Source organism: Molothrus aeneus, chromosome 1 (assembly GCF_037042795.1).
Source record: "Molothrus aeneus isolate 106 chromosome 1, BPBGC_Maene_1.0, whole genome shotgun sequence".
NCBI classification, from domain to species: Eukaryota; Metazoa; Chordata; class Aves; order Passeriformes; family Icteridae; genus Molothrus; species Molothrus aeneus.
Genome location: NC_089646.1, coordinates 44,526,246 through 44,541,684, shown reverse-complemented (window position 1 = coordinate 44,541,684; position 15,439 = coordinate 44,526,246). Strand labels below are relative to the sequence as shown.

Below are 15,439 nucleotides of genomic sequence, written 5' to 3'. Positions count from 1 at the left end.
ATGGGCATTGCAGAATGTGGTCTGTCTTTCTCCTGTATTTTAGCTGTGTGATGTCAGGTATGATGGCTGGTGTTTTGATACTGGAAAGAAATCACACTTCACAATAATAAATAAGGGCTTTGGAGACATTGAGTTTTCTGTCCTGGGATATTTGCTGTATGGTGCAAAGCTGTCATAAACCAGAACAGAAAAACCAAACCCATGGTTCAGCTGACCACCAGTAATGCACCGATATCTTTGGAAAGTGTATTTAACCTAGGACCAGCAAGACAGGGAGTAATTAAGCGTCAAACCTAATGAAATTTGGAATGAGACATCAGGTTGTGGAGGCTGCCCTTCCCAGAAGTGGTGTGCTGTAATGCATCCCAAAAACTGAGCCCACAGGGCATCATTTATCTGTTCCCCCTTGCTCATCCCCTCCCAGGGACATGGCCTCACCTGTCCTGCCTGACCACAGCCTGCACCTCCCACTCTTCAATTGCAGGTTGTAGTGCTCAGGAGGCTTTGTTTTAAATAATCTCATCTAATCTGGTTTGCCTTCTGGTACTTAGCTCTTCCAGGGAAAAAGGGTTTTCATTGTGCATTTATCATTAAAGCATGTTGGTAAACAAGAGCTTTCTGCACAGTTTGGTGCTGCTTTTCTAGCTAATCGGGTATACCTAGGCAGATGGGGTTCAAGTTTCATATACATTTATTAGGATTTTTTTTTTTACCTTTTCCTTAGAAAGAAAAATAGTCAAAGATGTATATAGTTTTCACTGTATGTATAAGAAGGGTGTGGGGGGTTTTTGTAATTTGTGCTCAGCAAACAGAAGCCAAAATTAAATAAAGGCACTGCCACATACACCAAAGGGATGAACTGATTGTTTCTTGCCCACACATCCTTCCCAGTTTGGATCCATACACATAACCTGTTTGCAATCACAGCATTTATCCCTCTCAAAAGAGGCCAAAGGAAAACTTTGCTAAGAGGGTCTCTTTCAAATATCTAACCCTTGTGGTGTGGAAGCTGCAGTTGATAACCCTGCAGGCACCAGAGCAGGTTTAGGCTCCTGAGGCGAGGGCTGGGGTGCAGTCTGGGGAAGCAGGGCAGGTTTCTGCAGTAGGGGATGGGGGAGCACACTGGGGGCAGATGCTTCCCCACAGCAGCTCAGCCCCACTACCCCTTCCTGAGGCTGGGGGTGATAGGGCTCTTCTCAGAGGGTTCTCCTGGCTCCCAAAGATCCCTTGAGTTATGCAAACAAATTAGTGTGCAAACCTTAGCTGCTGCAAGCTCCTCTTTTGTGCACTACATCTCACCAACCCCAGGAAACTGAACTTTGTGGCCATCTCACAGAAATAAAGCTTCTTCAGTCCCCAAAACGCAGTGGGGAACATTCATGCTCAATCAGCAGGTGAAACTGCTGAGGGTAGTAAAACAGCAATTTGCAGCAGTTTGGGGTGACAGGGTTGTCCCAGGGTCATGCACATCCTGCTCTGAGTCAGGCTGCTCCCATCACTGTGCCAGGGGAAGCTGGCAACCAACCTCCCTGGAGGTGGTTTTCCCTCCTGGGGTTGGTTCCACCAAGGCTGCCTGCAGTCCAGCAGCTGCTGGTGGCTCCCCAAGCTGCTCTCACACCACAAACTTGGGGGGAAGCTGCCTCCCTGCACCCCTCTGTCTGCAGCCTCATCAGCAACCCTTCTTGTTGGTCAGCACACAGCAGGGACTCAGTCACAGAGTTGTTTTCAGCCATTACTCCCTCCTGCATCTGCTGGGGGCCTCCGTCTGCCAGCAGCACAGCTCCTTGTAGTCAAACCCTTCTTGGGCTCCTCTCTCCCTCTACCCTGATATTTTACTTGATTTATCCCATCACAATCCCTCTTGTGGCTGGTTAGAGTGTCCCCAATCTTCACCAGACCCTCTCTTCCAGGATGGGAGGTTTCCTCACAGGCAAAGGAGCCTCCCTTGCTCCATGAGCAGTCCCAGGGGACTCTGCTCATGTTTTATGCACAGCTCTAGCAGGATGGGCACCCAGCAGTTGCTTGAAGTCTTGGGAGAGGCCTGAGATCTTCATAGCTTGGGTCCCCTCCCTTCTCTTTGAGGCCAGTTTTTCCTAGATGTTCCCACTTTTGGGCTGTAGTTTCCTATGCTGTTGCTGTTCCTCGAAGAGGCAGCTGGGCTCGTCCCTGCCCCAAGCGCTGCGTTGTCACCGTGGAGCAGGCAGTCACACAGCGCAGCACCAGCCTGCTTGTGGTACAGAGGGAGGAAGCTGGAAGAGCCATGGGCAACTTCCACTCTCTGCAGGCAAACCTGCCTACCTGCTGCCTGCTCTCCCAAAACAGAAATGTCTTTATAGAAGCACCTCTTCCAGAGAGCAGGGAAGTAATGGAAGGGTGTGAAAGTACAGGCATTATTACTATATTTGGAGTTCAAAGCATCCCTGTGACACTTCAAGGACTAATGCAGAGAATATGACAGCCTTGCAGCAGCTTCATGTTGTCCCCACAGAAAAATGCTATCCTGTGTGTGCCAAGGTCTGTTCTTGGGGCACAGACCGAGAAAAATAAGGCAGAAGTAGGGTTGGGAGAGCCTTTCCCTTGCACCAAGGGAGGGGATATTACCCAGGATGGATAAAAATGCACTACTGGAGATGAACACAAAGACTTTAAATAGCTGCAGCAGTTCCCTGCAGAGCTGAGGAGGTACAGCAAGGTATGGTCGCTTACACATGTACTGGCTATATGTAAAACTCACTCTTTGCAGGTCCCTCATACTCCAGATTAGGCTTTGCTGGAGCCTCTCCTAGAGGGAAGCTTCTGAATGTGGAGCCAGGACTCCAGATGCCTCTGGAGATGCTCTGAACCTTCTATTGGTAATTTTAGCTTTGAAATGAGGGGATGGAACAACATAAATTTCATAAAACCCCCAAGTAGATTATATAATTATCAGATTTATCTTCCATACAATGCTATCTCTACAAGGCAAAAAAGGGACAAACATTCGCAGTGATAAAGAATTTTATTCTTAAATTCCTGAGGTTAAAAAAGGAGAAAAAAAGCATCAAGAAAAACATTCCAACACAACCATTAACATTTCTGTAACTGTACAGACACTGGTATACATGATTTTTCCCATATCTGGAGCAGGAAGTTTGATGTGAACAGGGCTTGCAATTCTTTGGCAGTTAAGACCAAAAGATGCTTCTGAACAAGTTACAACCTCAGTGATTGAGCATAATTAAAACTATAGTGCAATTTCAGTTTTAGGAAAGAAGTCAGGCTTTTGTAGCTTTGCTATTTTTTAATGTGGTACACTCTTGTGCAATACCTCTTTCATTTTTCATAAAGAAACATTGAGTAATGTTGAGTAAAGGAACACTGTCATTTTCTTGAAGAAACTACATTCTTTCCTTTGCATAAACCTCTTTGTAATAAAAAATCTTACCCTCCATATCTCCTTACCCTTTCCAGCACCCAGAAAAGCATCTAATTACTTATGCTAACCACAATGCAAAATCTCAATGTCCTATGAATGTGACATCTCCTTAAATTAATTTCATGATCAATTAAAAATATTTTTCTCTTTATTGCATTCCTGCAGATAATAAAAAGCCCAATTCAACAAATCACCTGAGCACCTATAAATAAGCAGATTTTTCAGCATTGCTGGCATAGCTCACATGAACAAGAATTTTATGAATGGAAGAATTAAGTGCTTGAATGAAATAATCTCTTGTACAAGCCTGCCCTTGTGCAAAGTCCTTTACTGGGTTTCCATGATTCCAGAAATGAACTATCTGGGACATTTAAACAAAAGGTCTCTACTAATGTCAGGTCCATTACTGTCGCTGCACAGTCTCTTCCAGCAGTTATGATGGGATTACTGCTCCTGGGAAGCTTCTTTGAACAGCTGCACTCCTGTCCACTTGCAACTTATCAGCCTGATATTTCATCATTTGAAACTTTTTCTCCTTAAGGATTGTCTTTGGTCAGAAACAAACATTTTCTTTTCATCTTTAAACTACAGGTTCTGACTCCCACTCTTAGTCCTCTTTCAGAGAGAGAAAAAAAAGCAACAAAATTATTCTCAAAGGGCAGGAAAACCTGAAGAAAAGGGACCACAAAGACTCAAATGCTAAACGAGAACAATGCAGTGGATTTACTCCCCTTCTCTCAAACATTGACTTCACCCAGTCTCAGGACTGCCTACATAAGAGACCTCCAGAAAAACATCTGGATTACTACATGGAGACAATTATTTAGAAACCTACATGAACAGGGGCTTAAAAATATTTGCCACAGGATAAAAAAATGTCAAGAACTGGATGCGGAGAGAAATCAAGAAGCAAGGCTGTCAAATTATTTTTAGTAGAGAGACTTCAAATACTTTTTAACAGAGATGTCATATTTTGGCTGAAGATACTTGACAGTGTCCCTTTACCTTACATTTGGCATGTTAGAAAGATATCCTTGGTGTTAGGGATTCTAAGTAAAATTAGTATTCTAAGTAAACAACAGCAAAATGTTTTTAAAAACCACACCTAAAAGCTTAAAAGAAAACTGCAGCAGACTTCAGTAACAGCTCAGTGAAATTGCATAGCATATGGTACACAGTACTCCATTTTTAAGCAATAAATAATCTCTACTTGCCTAATTAAATATAAACATAGCTTCAAGATTGAAATAACCTGTAATTCGTGAACTGATCCACACCATTTATTGCTGTTTATTGCCCACGTCAGCCTCTTGTCCATCTCATTTTCATGCACACAACCAGGTCAGAGCTTAACTACACTGCAGCCTTCAGGGGCTTGCACCTTCCACTGACCACTCTGCCTGGCAGAGGGTCGGGAGCACACCACCACCATGGGGAAAAAGGCAGCTGAAGGCAAGGGAACGCTATTGATGAGCCAGAGACCTAAATCCTAGGTGCTCCATGAAAAGTAGTCATTTTTCACAATCTTTTTCAGGATCACTGTATTATAGATTGTTAACAAGTGGAATAAAGGATGAGCAACCTTTAGCTTTAACTGCAATTATTTTCTTTTCTATGATCAGAAATTTCCCTCTGCCTCAGCTGCTCCTGTGTAAATGTCCAACACTTGGTTGGTGATCTCCACCTTTTAAACAACCAGTCCTTTGGGGTGGGAGATCCCTTATGGGTATTGGATTGGACCAGCAAAACATAAACACCAGCCGGCCTCTCCTGACCACCTTCCCTACCTGAGCTCATCCCTCCTATTCCCTCTCCTTGCTTTTACAAGTTTGCCCCTTTCCTCTCCCCAAGCCATTTGCTGCAGTTTATGCTTGCCCTTTTTATTTTTTCCCTTCATGCTTTATTTCCTGTCTCCCACCAGGACGCTGTATGTCAGCTACAGCTGGCATCAAGTCTCTACAGGGCTCCTCACAGGTTTTGCTGGTCTTCTACCAACTGCTGCACTAAAACTTTTCAGGTCTGAGGTTTCTTGGGAGAACAGTAATATGAGAAATCAGACACACTTTAATTACGAGGAGGGCTGGTTGGGAGAAAGAGCTTTTCTTCTTTCTCCTGCCAAATGTTTTGCCATTCTATTGGAAGACAGTTTTTTTTGTACAGAAAAATCCACTTTTGGGTATTTTGACAAGAAGCTGAAATTCTATATGGAAAGCAGATGGTTTGCGTAGAAATTTTGTATAAGCAAGAACGCAGTCTTCCCTTAAACGGCAGTGTAACAGCCCACAAGTCTGAGATGGAAAGCTAGCAATTGGTTAGGGCAAGTGCAAGGCTTAGGAAACGGACAGAATGCACTAACACCACTGGGTGGAGAGCTCACCGGGCCTGGATATGAATTCCATTTTGGATGGACGTTTTGAGACCTGTTCAAACATTATTGCTGCCTTCCACTTGGTCTAGAGAGAGAGACGTTGCTGATCTCCTCAGAAACTGTGCTTTCCTGTGAAGGCTGATGACTAAGGTGCTAAGGCAGGAAAAAGGAATGCTCCTCTTCCCAGTATCACCCAGTGAGCAGAACTTTATTCCACAGGGGATGTTCTGTGTTCTGCCACTGGTGCTCATGATAGGAACTGGGTTCTGTGGGCCAACGTACAGAGCACGGTGAGCCAAAGTGAAAGGAGTTGCTGCTTCGTGCTTATTCTTGTGTAACTGGTATTCAGTGCCAAAGCATTGGAAAGAGCCAGTTAAGACTTACCAAATCTTAGCCCAAAATATATAAAACTCCTATGGTTTGGTGCTTATAAAACTTGGAAAAGATAAAAAATTCTAGATGGATTACAATAATTGTGAAGACTGAAGTATTGCATAATTGCTGCTCTGACTGTAAGAGCAGTACAGCAGAACAGAGATGGTTATGTTTACACCTCAGTGAAGAGGTCAAAATAGGCATTTTTCTTTACATTTCCTTTTGAAGGATATTTTTGGAAGAGAAAATCACTCAATTTTCAGCAGAGAATTTCAGTTTGCATTTAGATACCCACACACTTATTTTTCTCCTCACGGAAAAAAAAATTGGTTATTACTGACCTGTTAAACCAAACAACATGGCTTTTCAGCAATCTGTACACAGTACAGAACCATTAGTGTTCCTGAAAAGGCTTCTGTTTTTAGTGTACACATCTCCTCTTAAGTGCATTAGAACTATTGCATAGTTTCAAAGTCTTCAAACACAGTGGTAATCAGAATGCTTACACATGTACATAAATAATAGCATATCTTAAAAATTTAATTAAAAATACACAGTATAGTAAAGGCTATGGAAAATCACTTCCATCATAGATGACAGGTCGCTCAACAGCCAAGTGATAAAACACTCTTTTTGAGATAAACCTATTAAGGAAAGAAACAGAGCAAAAAGATCACATTAGCTGAAGCCAACAAAGAGGGGAAGCCTTAAAAATGTATTTAGTCTTTTAATTCACTGCTGTCAAAAATATGCCTGTGCAAGGGCCATCAGGCTTGTTGTTAAAAAGATGACAATCCTGACTGAACTGTCTTGGAATGAGTCACCAATGACCTGCTTACTTCTGTTAACCCTCCCAGAGGTTCAGAAAGAAGAGCAGAATTCTGCTCTGGGGGTAGGAAAAAAAACCCAAACAAGAACAAGAACCAAAACTCAGTCTTGAAGACCTCTTGGCAAGCGAGGAAAATTTTCTTATACTTAGTTCTGAATGGCAGAATAATGGTACACATTATGATCAGTTCCACAGCCTGTAAAACCAAGCTTATTTCACCTTTTATGCCTTTCTAGGACCTACCTAGAGAATGTGTTGTCAAATATCAGGGTGTAGATTCCAGTGTTTCTGACTTTCACCTGTCCTCTGATAGTTTCCTTATGAGAGTTGCAGCGAGTCATAGGGATAAGAACCTGGAATTCAATACAAATCAAAATGAAGTTTGCTATTTACCCTATAAATTGGCATTTTCTTTCATAAAGCCTTGATTTCAGCCACCTTGAAAGTCCCAAAGTGCATCTATGCCTATAAAACTAATTACTCTGATTAGCATTAAGAACTCCCCGAAACTAAAATCTCACAGTGAGACATCTGTTTTCCTTGGATTATATCTTTACAGCACTAACCTATAGCTATTAATCTCTGCTTTAGAGATAAAATAAATTCCTGAACTTTTAAATGTTAATCTAAGAAACTTTAATAACTTAATCAAGTGGTATGTTAAATCCATATATCCAAGAGCAGGATTTAGCTAAATATATCTTTTGATATACGTTTTTATACTCCCTGTGTTATAAAATAAGCTTTCTCAGCAAATCTGTATTTTTTATCTGAGCTTACAGCAAAAAATGTGTGTATCTGTGGTTCTATGTGAGTCTGGCTGTAAAACCCTAGCACAGCTGCCAGAAGAGCAGCTGACATAGATCAAGGATGACCCTATACAACACAAAGTTTTACCAAAGAAATATAACAAGACAAAAGCAGCATTCACACTTCATTCAGCTTTCAGATTAAGAAAAAGAGATATGTTACATGGAGTTAATAACTGTGCAGTGAATTAACACAAGCTATATAAATGTCTTATTCCCCCAGTTAATCACAGCCATAGAGTTCACCCTACCACGGTGAATTAAACTAACAGCTGCCTTGTCTTCAGCAAAACTTTGCAATTAGTTGAGTAAAATAGATTCACCTAATCTGTAATACTCATGAAATACGGACAGCACATATAAAACTGAGTACCTTGGGCACTGGCAAAGAGATTTTGCACACCATCCAGACACTTAAGTAGATTTTGCACACCATCCAGACACTTAAGTATATGCTTCATTGTAAGAAATGTAGGTAAACCAAGAAATGAAACTGTTTCCCTGTGGCTTCTTCTCAAGAGCCTGGCAAAACCAGCCTTAAAGAGTTTACAAACCAAGTGAAATTGAGAAAAAAAGAGAATTTTGCATACTTGGATGTTCAATTCTGCTTGATAATACAGGGTGAATTTCAGATGCAACCAACAGAAGCTACAGGGCCTTTCAACTCAACTTTTGCTGGCAACATTAAAGATGTAGCTTTGCCTTTAGCAGAACTGCAGCTTAACTGGAGAAACAAATCCTAAATGCATTAGCAAGTGGCATTCTGGTGAAGACCTCCTAGCAATACTTGTCAATTCCTGTAGGCAGGATGAGTGCAGAGCAGTAGAACCTCTGAGGTAGTAAGGAGACAAAGGCCTTACTTTGCACTGATCCAGCGGCGTGTCTTCAGCCTCTTGGTAGACAACACTGAAGGATATGCTTTTGGGGTCTGATGAGAAGATCCAGCTGATGGTTAGTCCCATCTCTGTAACAGTGATGGGAATTATACTGTAGGTGCTGGATTTGATGAACAGCTCTCTGTTGCTTTCTCCAAAATTCATGATCTCTTCTACTGTAAGGGGTAATTTCACCCTGTGAGGGAGAAATATATGATTACTTGAAGAGATCCAATCCACTCACTCAGACAAAACCACTAATCATTGATTTTTATTTTCCATCTATTTCAGGTAGACTCCACAGTGTATTTGGGACACATCCAGAAAATGCATGAAAAATCAGCCTCAGATGAAGGTAAAAGCTACAAAAAAGCTGACTGATATTGAGAACCTTCACTGCTCTGGCACAAGTGGATTTTGTTCACTTATTTATCTCATTTCAACTGAAGAAAAACAGTGCTGGAATAAAGTTTTTAGAATTACTACTGATAAGAAAGGAGTGCCGCCCTCTACTGTTCTTTTTAAACAAAAAGTAAGTGACCTGGTTTATTCACCTTCCTAGTTGAATATAAAAATTTGCACAGGAAAACAGGAGGGATCAGGATTACAGGTGGATGAAATATGAACAGCAGTTCTGTTCTGAAATGCTTAACACATCTGAGTCTGTTTTACCCAACTAAGCTGCAAAAAAACTGACGCAAAATACTTCCAGTTAAAAAGGAAATTCTTATCATCTAGATGATGCTGAGTCCTACAGCATTAGATGAGCTGACTTCATTCTGGTATCTGTTTAAGACTGTGATCAGTGAGGCCCTGAAGCAGGAGAACACTGGTTGCTTTCTTCAGGGGAAACCTGCAATTTCTAAGATCTGTGGGATCTCACCTACATTACCCTAACTAAAACTAATCTCATCTGTCACTTTTCAGGCCAAAAAAACTGTTTGCAAATCAATGAGATCAGTGTAAACCACAGTCCTGTCCTGTCTCAGGTGATCTTTGATTTTAATAAACTAAATATCATTCTTGGTTTTGCCTTACAGCCCAGCTATGATTCTAGTTACTGCTTAATTTACCTGGATCTCTGAACAGCAGCAACAAGGTTGAAACATGGACTGATTTATCTCCTTGCAGTCAAAAGTTTAAAACCTTTCCCATAACTAAGGCAAAATTTCAAAGCTAGGTTAAGGGGACAGTGAGCAAAAGTGAATTTCTCTAAGTCATGTGCATTTCCCCACATTGGATTCTATTCTTGGCTGTGCAAGACATGCTGTATCACTACTGCATGTAATTAGGAATTTCAGAGCAGGACACCTGCAGAGAATTGCGCGCACACAGAGCTTGAGCTGAGGCTTAGATGAAGATTCATGCCATGGCATGTATCAACCAGAGCAGGCAAAACAGATTCTGGGAAGCCACCAATAAATAACAGATACATGCTCCAAAAGGCCATGAATTCCTTCCCTTTGGCAAAGGTCCAGCTAGAGCTGCATTCCCTGACTTGCCCTTGCAGTTTCTTTCAGAGACTGTTAGAACTGCACTGCCTTTTCTCTAAACCCCCTTCGTGTTGACAGCAATTCCTGTAATAAAAATAGGAAATGTTTTCTCATGTGATTTGGACCTGCATCTTTCCTTCTTATTTCCCCGTTGCACTGGGACTGAAGAGAGAGGACCTGGCTCATTGCTGCTCTGTGTGGTTGAGTTACACCCTCTTATCCCACTCAGACCAAATTCTACCATGGGACACAAGTGAGCAGCTCTTCCAGGAGCCTGCAAGGCTTGTGCTCACATAGCTGCTATCTGAGCTCAGCCTTTATGCTTTCACCTATAGCAATGAAATCGTTCTGCTTACATAATTTCTCCTGACTTCAACAAGCATATCTCAGCATCTTGAGCAACTTGCCAGTCTTCAGATTCATCGAAAGTTGAAGAATTACACGTGCTGTTTCTAGAACAAGGAAAAGAAGGAAAATCATGACTCTCTGAACAGTATGTGATCAAATAGAATCTGCATGCTGATGCCTTCCTAAAATAGAAATGTTTTGATAGTCCTGATACCAAATTCTAGGATTCTTAATTGGCCCATTCTAGTGAGAAAACTGGGCAAAACCACAGCCCCCTTCTGCTCACGACTGTGCACAAACATAAAATTGTTTTTATCCTGGTTTCATGAGCTAAGGGGAATACATATATACATCCAGAAAATATTTTCTGCAATTATAACATAAATTTCTTATTGAGATGATGACAGGTTTTGAAGATTCTCTGGCAGGTGGGAACTTCAGGGGCAGACACAAGCAAAACAGTCTGCACTTGTACCTTAAACAAAGCTTGCAAAAGGATAAGATGTCTCCCTGGATTTAATCTGGGAGGTGTTTTACAGTCATATTATCCAGTTCCTTACTCTGACAACTGTACACAAAACATAGACTATGGCTGTAGAATTGCTACCATGTGTCTTCTTTTCCTACAAAAACTACTGCATGATTCAAACACAAATACACCAAAGATACTGTTACAAGATGACAAAGCAGTATGTTTCCTCCACACCATGATGTGTCCCAGTGAGCAGTGAAGCAGAGGGAAGAACCTGCTATTCATTCCTTACCTCAAAAAAGGTGTATGCTCAAGGTGAACACTGGACTAGCACTAGGTATGAATTATGGGGCTGGACACAGAGAGAAGGATGAGTCTGAGAGTCAGGAAACAAACGCTGATAGTTTCCAAGTTAGAGCTTCTCTGACTGATTCTTCTTTTGTTTCTCTGCATTCCAGCAGTTTGAGAAAATTAAGCTGTTGTTCCCAGAAAAAATGCCAAGGATTCTTATTTACAGGGAACCAGCTGGTTGGTTCCTTCTAAAAATCAGTGGAATCTAATAAAATGTTAATACCATATCTGCTTCTGAACCATCAAGTGCAGTAATGCCCCAAGAGAGCGTAATTGCCATATTCGCTGTTGACCAATTCTCAAAACTAATGCACAGTTCAGCATTTTCTTTTAAATCCAATGTGATATTGCTCTACAAGCAGCATTGCTGAGCAGAAGAGCATGAGAAAATATCTCCTTCAGGTGGTCATAAGCAGCATCTGAATATACTGTGTCAACAACATGCAATCACATGCCAGTGCAGTGACATTATGGTTTGGAAACAGGACAAATTTACTGCAAATTAAACTGCACCCACTGTCTATACATTTCCTGAACTGTTATCTTGATATTCCCGTTCTTTTATTTTTGCAGTCTCTTGACTAACTCTTGACTTCTTCAGTCACACCACTACTGTTAATACCCTGAAGTGACAGCTGGGATGTGCATGGGAGACTCAAAGCTGTAATAAGTGCCAAAACCTGAGCTGTACCCAGACACAAGGAATGTAGGCATGAAGTACTTACAACGTCTTGGTCCATAAAGGTTAGTATAATATCTGTGCAAATACTTACTGATACAAATAACTTCTTGTTAACTATCTTTATATAACCAGATAAGAAAACTGATTCTGAAAAAAAACCTCAAACCAACAAACTAGAAAACTGAACTATAGCTTGTAAACCTACACATACATTTTGCTTGCAGAGTGGGAAGAGCAACCAGCTTCATGCTGTGATCCATGTAAATCTCCCATCCCACCAGGTTAGCTAATTTCACAGCCTTGAATTCATGCAGAGCAAGAGAGCTACACAATTACAGGCAACTACACAATTCAGAAGTGTCAAACTCCGTGATTTACTACACAATGCCATTAGAGTTCTTGATTTAGTCCATTAATTTCATCTTTCATTTGGAAACCTGAAACGTAAATTAAATCCCAGGACCAATATATGTTTGTGTTCTCCTCTAACACAAGATTTTCCTTATTCCTGCTGTAACCCAGTACATGGTTAGGTGGTTACCTTGCCACTTGGCTCTACCAACCAATATATTCACCACACATCTAAGGTTAAGGGAGTGCTAAGTCTCCTGATTTGTGTATTAAACCAAAATGCCTTATAATCACAAAGAAAATCCTCCTTCTCTTTATGATATCTCACTGAGTCTAACAGTCTAAACTAAGGTCTGGTAGGCTATAATATAAGAAACAGTATCATGATTCAAGTGGAGCATTTTTCCCCTGACAAGAGAATTTATTCTTGCATGACCCATTCACCTTTTGTGTTAGTACTAAGGATGTTCCTACAGTTTGCCAGGTCCCCAGATTATGAATATGCAGCCTCTGGTGTATCTATTTAAACAGTCTGTATTCTTTCACTTCTTCTTTTTAAAAGTGAAATGAAGTGGGACTAAAAGCAGAAAGAAGTGAAACATGGAAAAGACACTACAGCAAGAAGAGAACAGCTCTGATTCAGCAAAGCCTCAAGATACAGATTGTTGGAAGCTGATAGAGCATTTCGAAGAATTATTGCTTCATGCTGGTCTTGCTCTTATGCAATTCCTCAGGCACCTGCTGTTGGTCACGGTCCCTAAGGTCCCTAAGCCTTGCCCACTGTGCCTGTTCTTATACATGGATAGCATTTCTTACAAATTATACTGAAAATACTGTGGCAAACATCATAAATGGCTTGGGGAGTTAAAAGTTAGAAGTCACTTTTAGAATTAAAACTTGGAAAAAAGATGGTTCAAATCTAGACTCAGCAATTTTCTGTTTTCATAAACACCTGAGCTCTGACAGCTGTAGCTACATGTCAGAGGTGTTGGCTTCATGTGGCTGAGCAGTGAAATCCCAGAAGCCATCTGCCTGTCAGCAGTCCAGTGATTTCTGGAGAGAACTTCTGTCATCCAGGTGAGAGTCTTACCGAATTGTGTGAAAGGCAGAAACCTGAAACGGAGACTGGAGGCTGTACAGAGCCCCTAACAGCTGCTTAGCCCAGCAAACACATCTGAAAATGCAAAGAAACAATCAAAGGCATTATGCTGAAGTGCACCAATGATTCCCTGGGCCTGCTGTTATCTAGCAGGTCAGACCCACCCCAGGCACCCTAACTTAGTTATTAGCCTTCCTCTCCAACCCAACAGAGAGCAGTAAAAATGGACAGAGGACAGCAAAGGATCAGAAGAAAGGATACCACAGACAGCCCTTGACATGGGCAAGAAAAGAGGAATGATTTGGGAGGGAGTAAGGGGGATACAGAGCTCACTGAGTTTTTAACAGGGTGCAAGACAGTGTCTTGCGTGAAGTTGTATGGGTGGGAAAGGGATGGAAGTGTTAAGGGCAAACCCTGGCATATGTTGAGATGGGAAAGCATCACACAGACAATTGCAAAACTACACAGAAAAAGATGGATGGACATGAAGATCCATCACTGTGTACAATGGGTGAGATGCTTACTGCTATAAATGAAATCTCAGCTATTTCTCAAAAAAGTATCTATGACTTAGCTATGCCACATTCTGTATGAAACAAAGAAAAACAACCAACAAACAATACAAAAGGACTCCCCAGCCTTAAAACTGGACACACTCTATCTTCAAGACAAGAAACAATACAGAGAAAGCAAGCTAGGGAAACAATCATGACAAAGGAATCTTTCTGTGCTCCGAGTGACAACATGCAAAGTATGTTTTATTTTTTAATTTGTTTTGTTTTGGTTTTTTTATTGTGATAGGGAAGATGTTTGGCAAAGGCTATGAGATGAAGATAGCTTTCAAACACTGCATTTGCAAAATGTTCAGAACAAGCAGTTAGGGATTACCAAGGTGCTTTCAAGTCCCCTTCCCAGCAGGAGGCAGCAGACGACTGGAAATCAACATTAAAAATATTGACAAGCTGCTGCCAGTATAGCCCAAATACTGCAGCCTGTAGATCACCAAGGCTACAACCACCTCTGTGGGTAACACTAGTTAAGATACCTTTGAATTTTCTTTTCACACAGTTCTTTAGAGGCTGTTAAGGGAAACTGAGGCAGAATTATAGGAGAGATATTGCAAAAGCAGTTTCTGGCCTGAGTTTACACCAGTATCCATCAGGAGCCCCATGTCCTTTCAGCAGAGCTCCTGCCCAACCCTCCCTGCCCAGCCTGTAGCTCCACAGAGGCTGCTCCATCCCAGAGCCTGCAGGTTCCATGCAGCCAGGGTGGTTTCTGCAACCAAGGTCCTTCACAGCTCTACAATCAAATGTTCTTCAGACTGACTCATCCAGGAGTAACAGCTAGTCTCTCAGCCTACTCCCTATACGGGATAAATTCATACAATCCAGATGTTACCACACAGTTTAGCCACTGCTGTGTCATCCTCATACCTTATTCTGCATCTCAAAATGACTGATAAAAGCAGGTGGTTATCACAACGTATAGCTCCCCTGTTTGACAGGAACAGTTTGTGAATATTTAGCACCTTGCTCCCAGTTTGTTTCTTAGAGGCAGAGAAATTTCTATCACATGCAATGAAGCACAAGGGAGAACTGTTTTAAAAAGCATTACACAGCCTTACATTTCTTGTGTCAGTAGTGTTCTTTCAATAAATGATGCTGCAGAAGTAAGACAAATTCGGTGCTGTTTTTCTTCATATGCATTTCCAGGTACCAAACTCAAGCAGCCAGAGATACAAGCTCACTGCTCTACAAATCAGAGTCCCAGAAGCACTACAGCTATGGTAGCACAGGCTGCTGCAAAGATCCGCCTGCATGGGCTTTTTTCTCTTAATAGAGCTTCCCTCTCTTGCAGAACCAAGGGACACTCAAACTGCTGTACATTAGAACTCACTGGGTGAGGCCTTTAAGGCAATCTTGAATCAGAGGTGAGTTCTGCTAATGTTATGGTGGGTAGTATCTTGTAGTAG

The 15,439-nt window shown here is 41.6% G+C and overlaps 1 protein-coding gene across 2 annotated transcripts in view; it reads right to left on the bottom strand.

Moving 5' to 3' along the window:
* Window positions 1-2,979: 2,979 nt before the first annotated feature.
* FYCO1 (FYVE and coiled-coil domain autophagy adaptor 1) overlaps window positions 2,980-15,439 on the bottom strand; it is a 36,707-nt gene continuing 24,247 nt past the window's right edge. The window contains exons 14-18 of one of the 2 annotated variants that reach the window (XM_066556070.1): window positions 13,459-13,542; window positions 10,521-10,616; window positions 8,657-8,867; window positions 7,231-7,340; window positions 2,980-6,802 (exon numbers count right to left, since the gene is read on the bottom strand). In XM_066556070.1, coding sequence (XP_066412167.1) covers window positions 6,727-6,802; window positions 7,231-7,340; window positions 8,657-8,867; window positions 10,521-10,616; window positions 13,459-13,542 — 577 coding nt within the window. In that variant the 3' untranslated portion in view covers window positions 2,980-6,726. The remainder of the gene's footprint in view (window positions 6,803-7,230; window positions 7,341-8,656; window positions 8,868-10,520; window positions 10,617-13,458; window positions 13,543-15,439) is intronic. The other variant, XM_066556077.1, reaches the window with a different exon arrangement.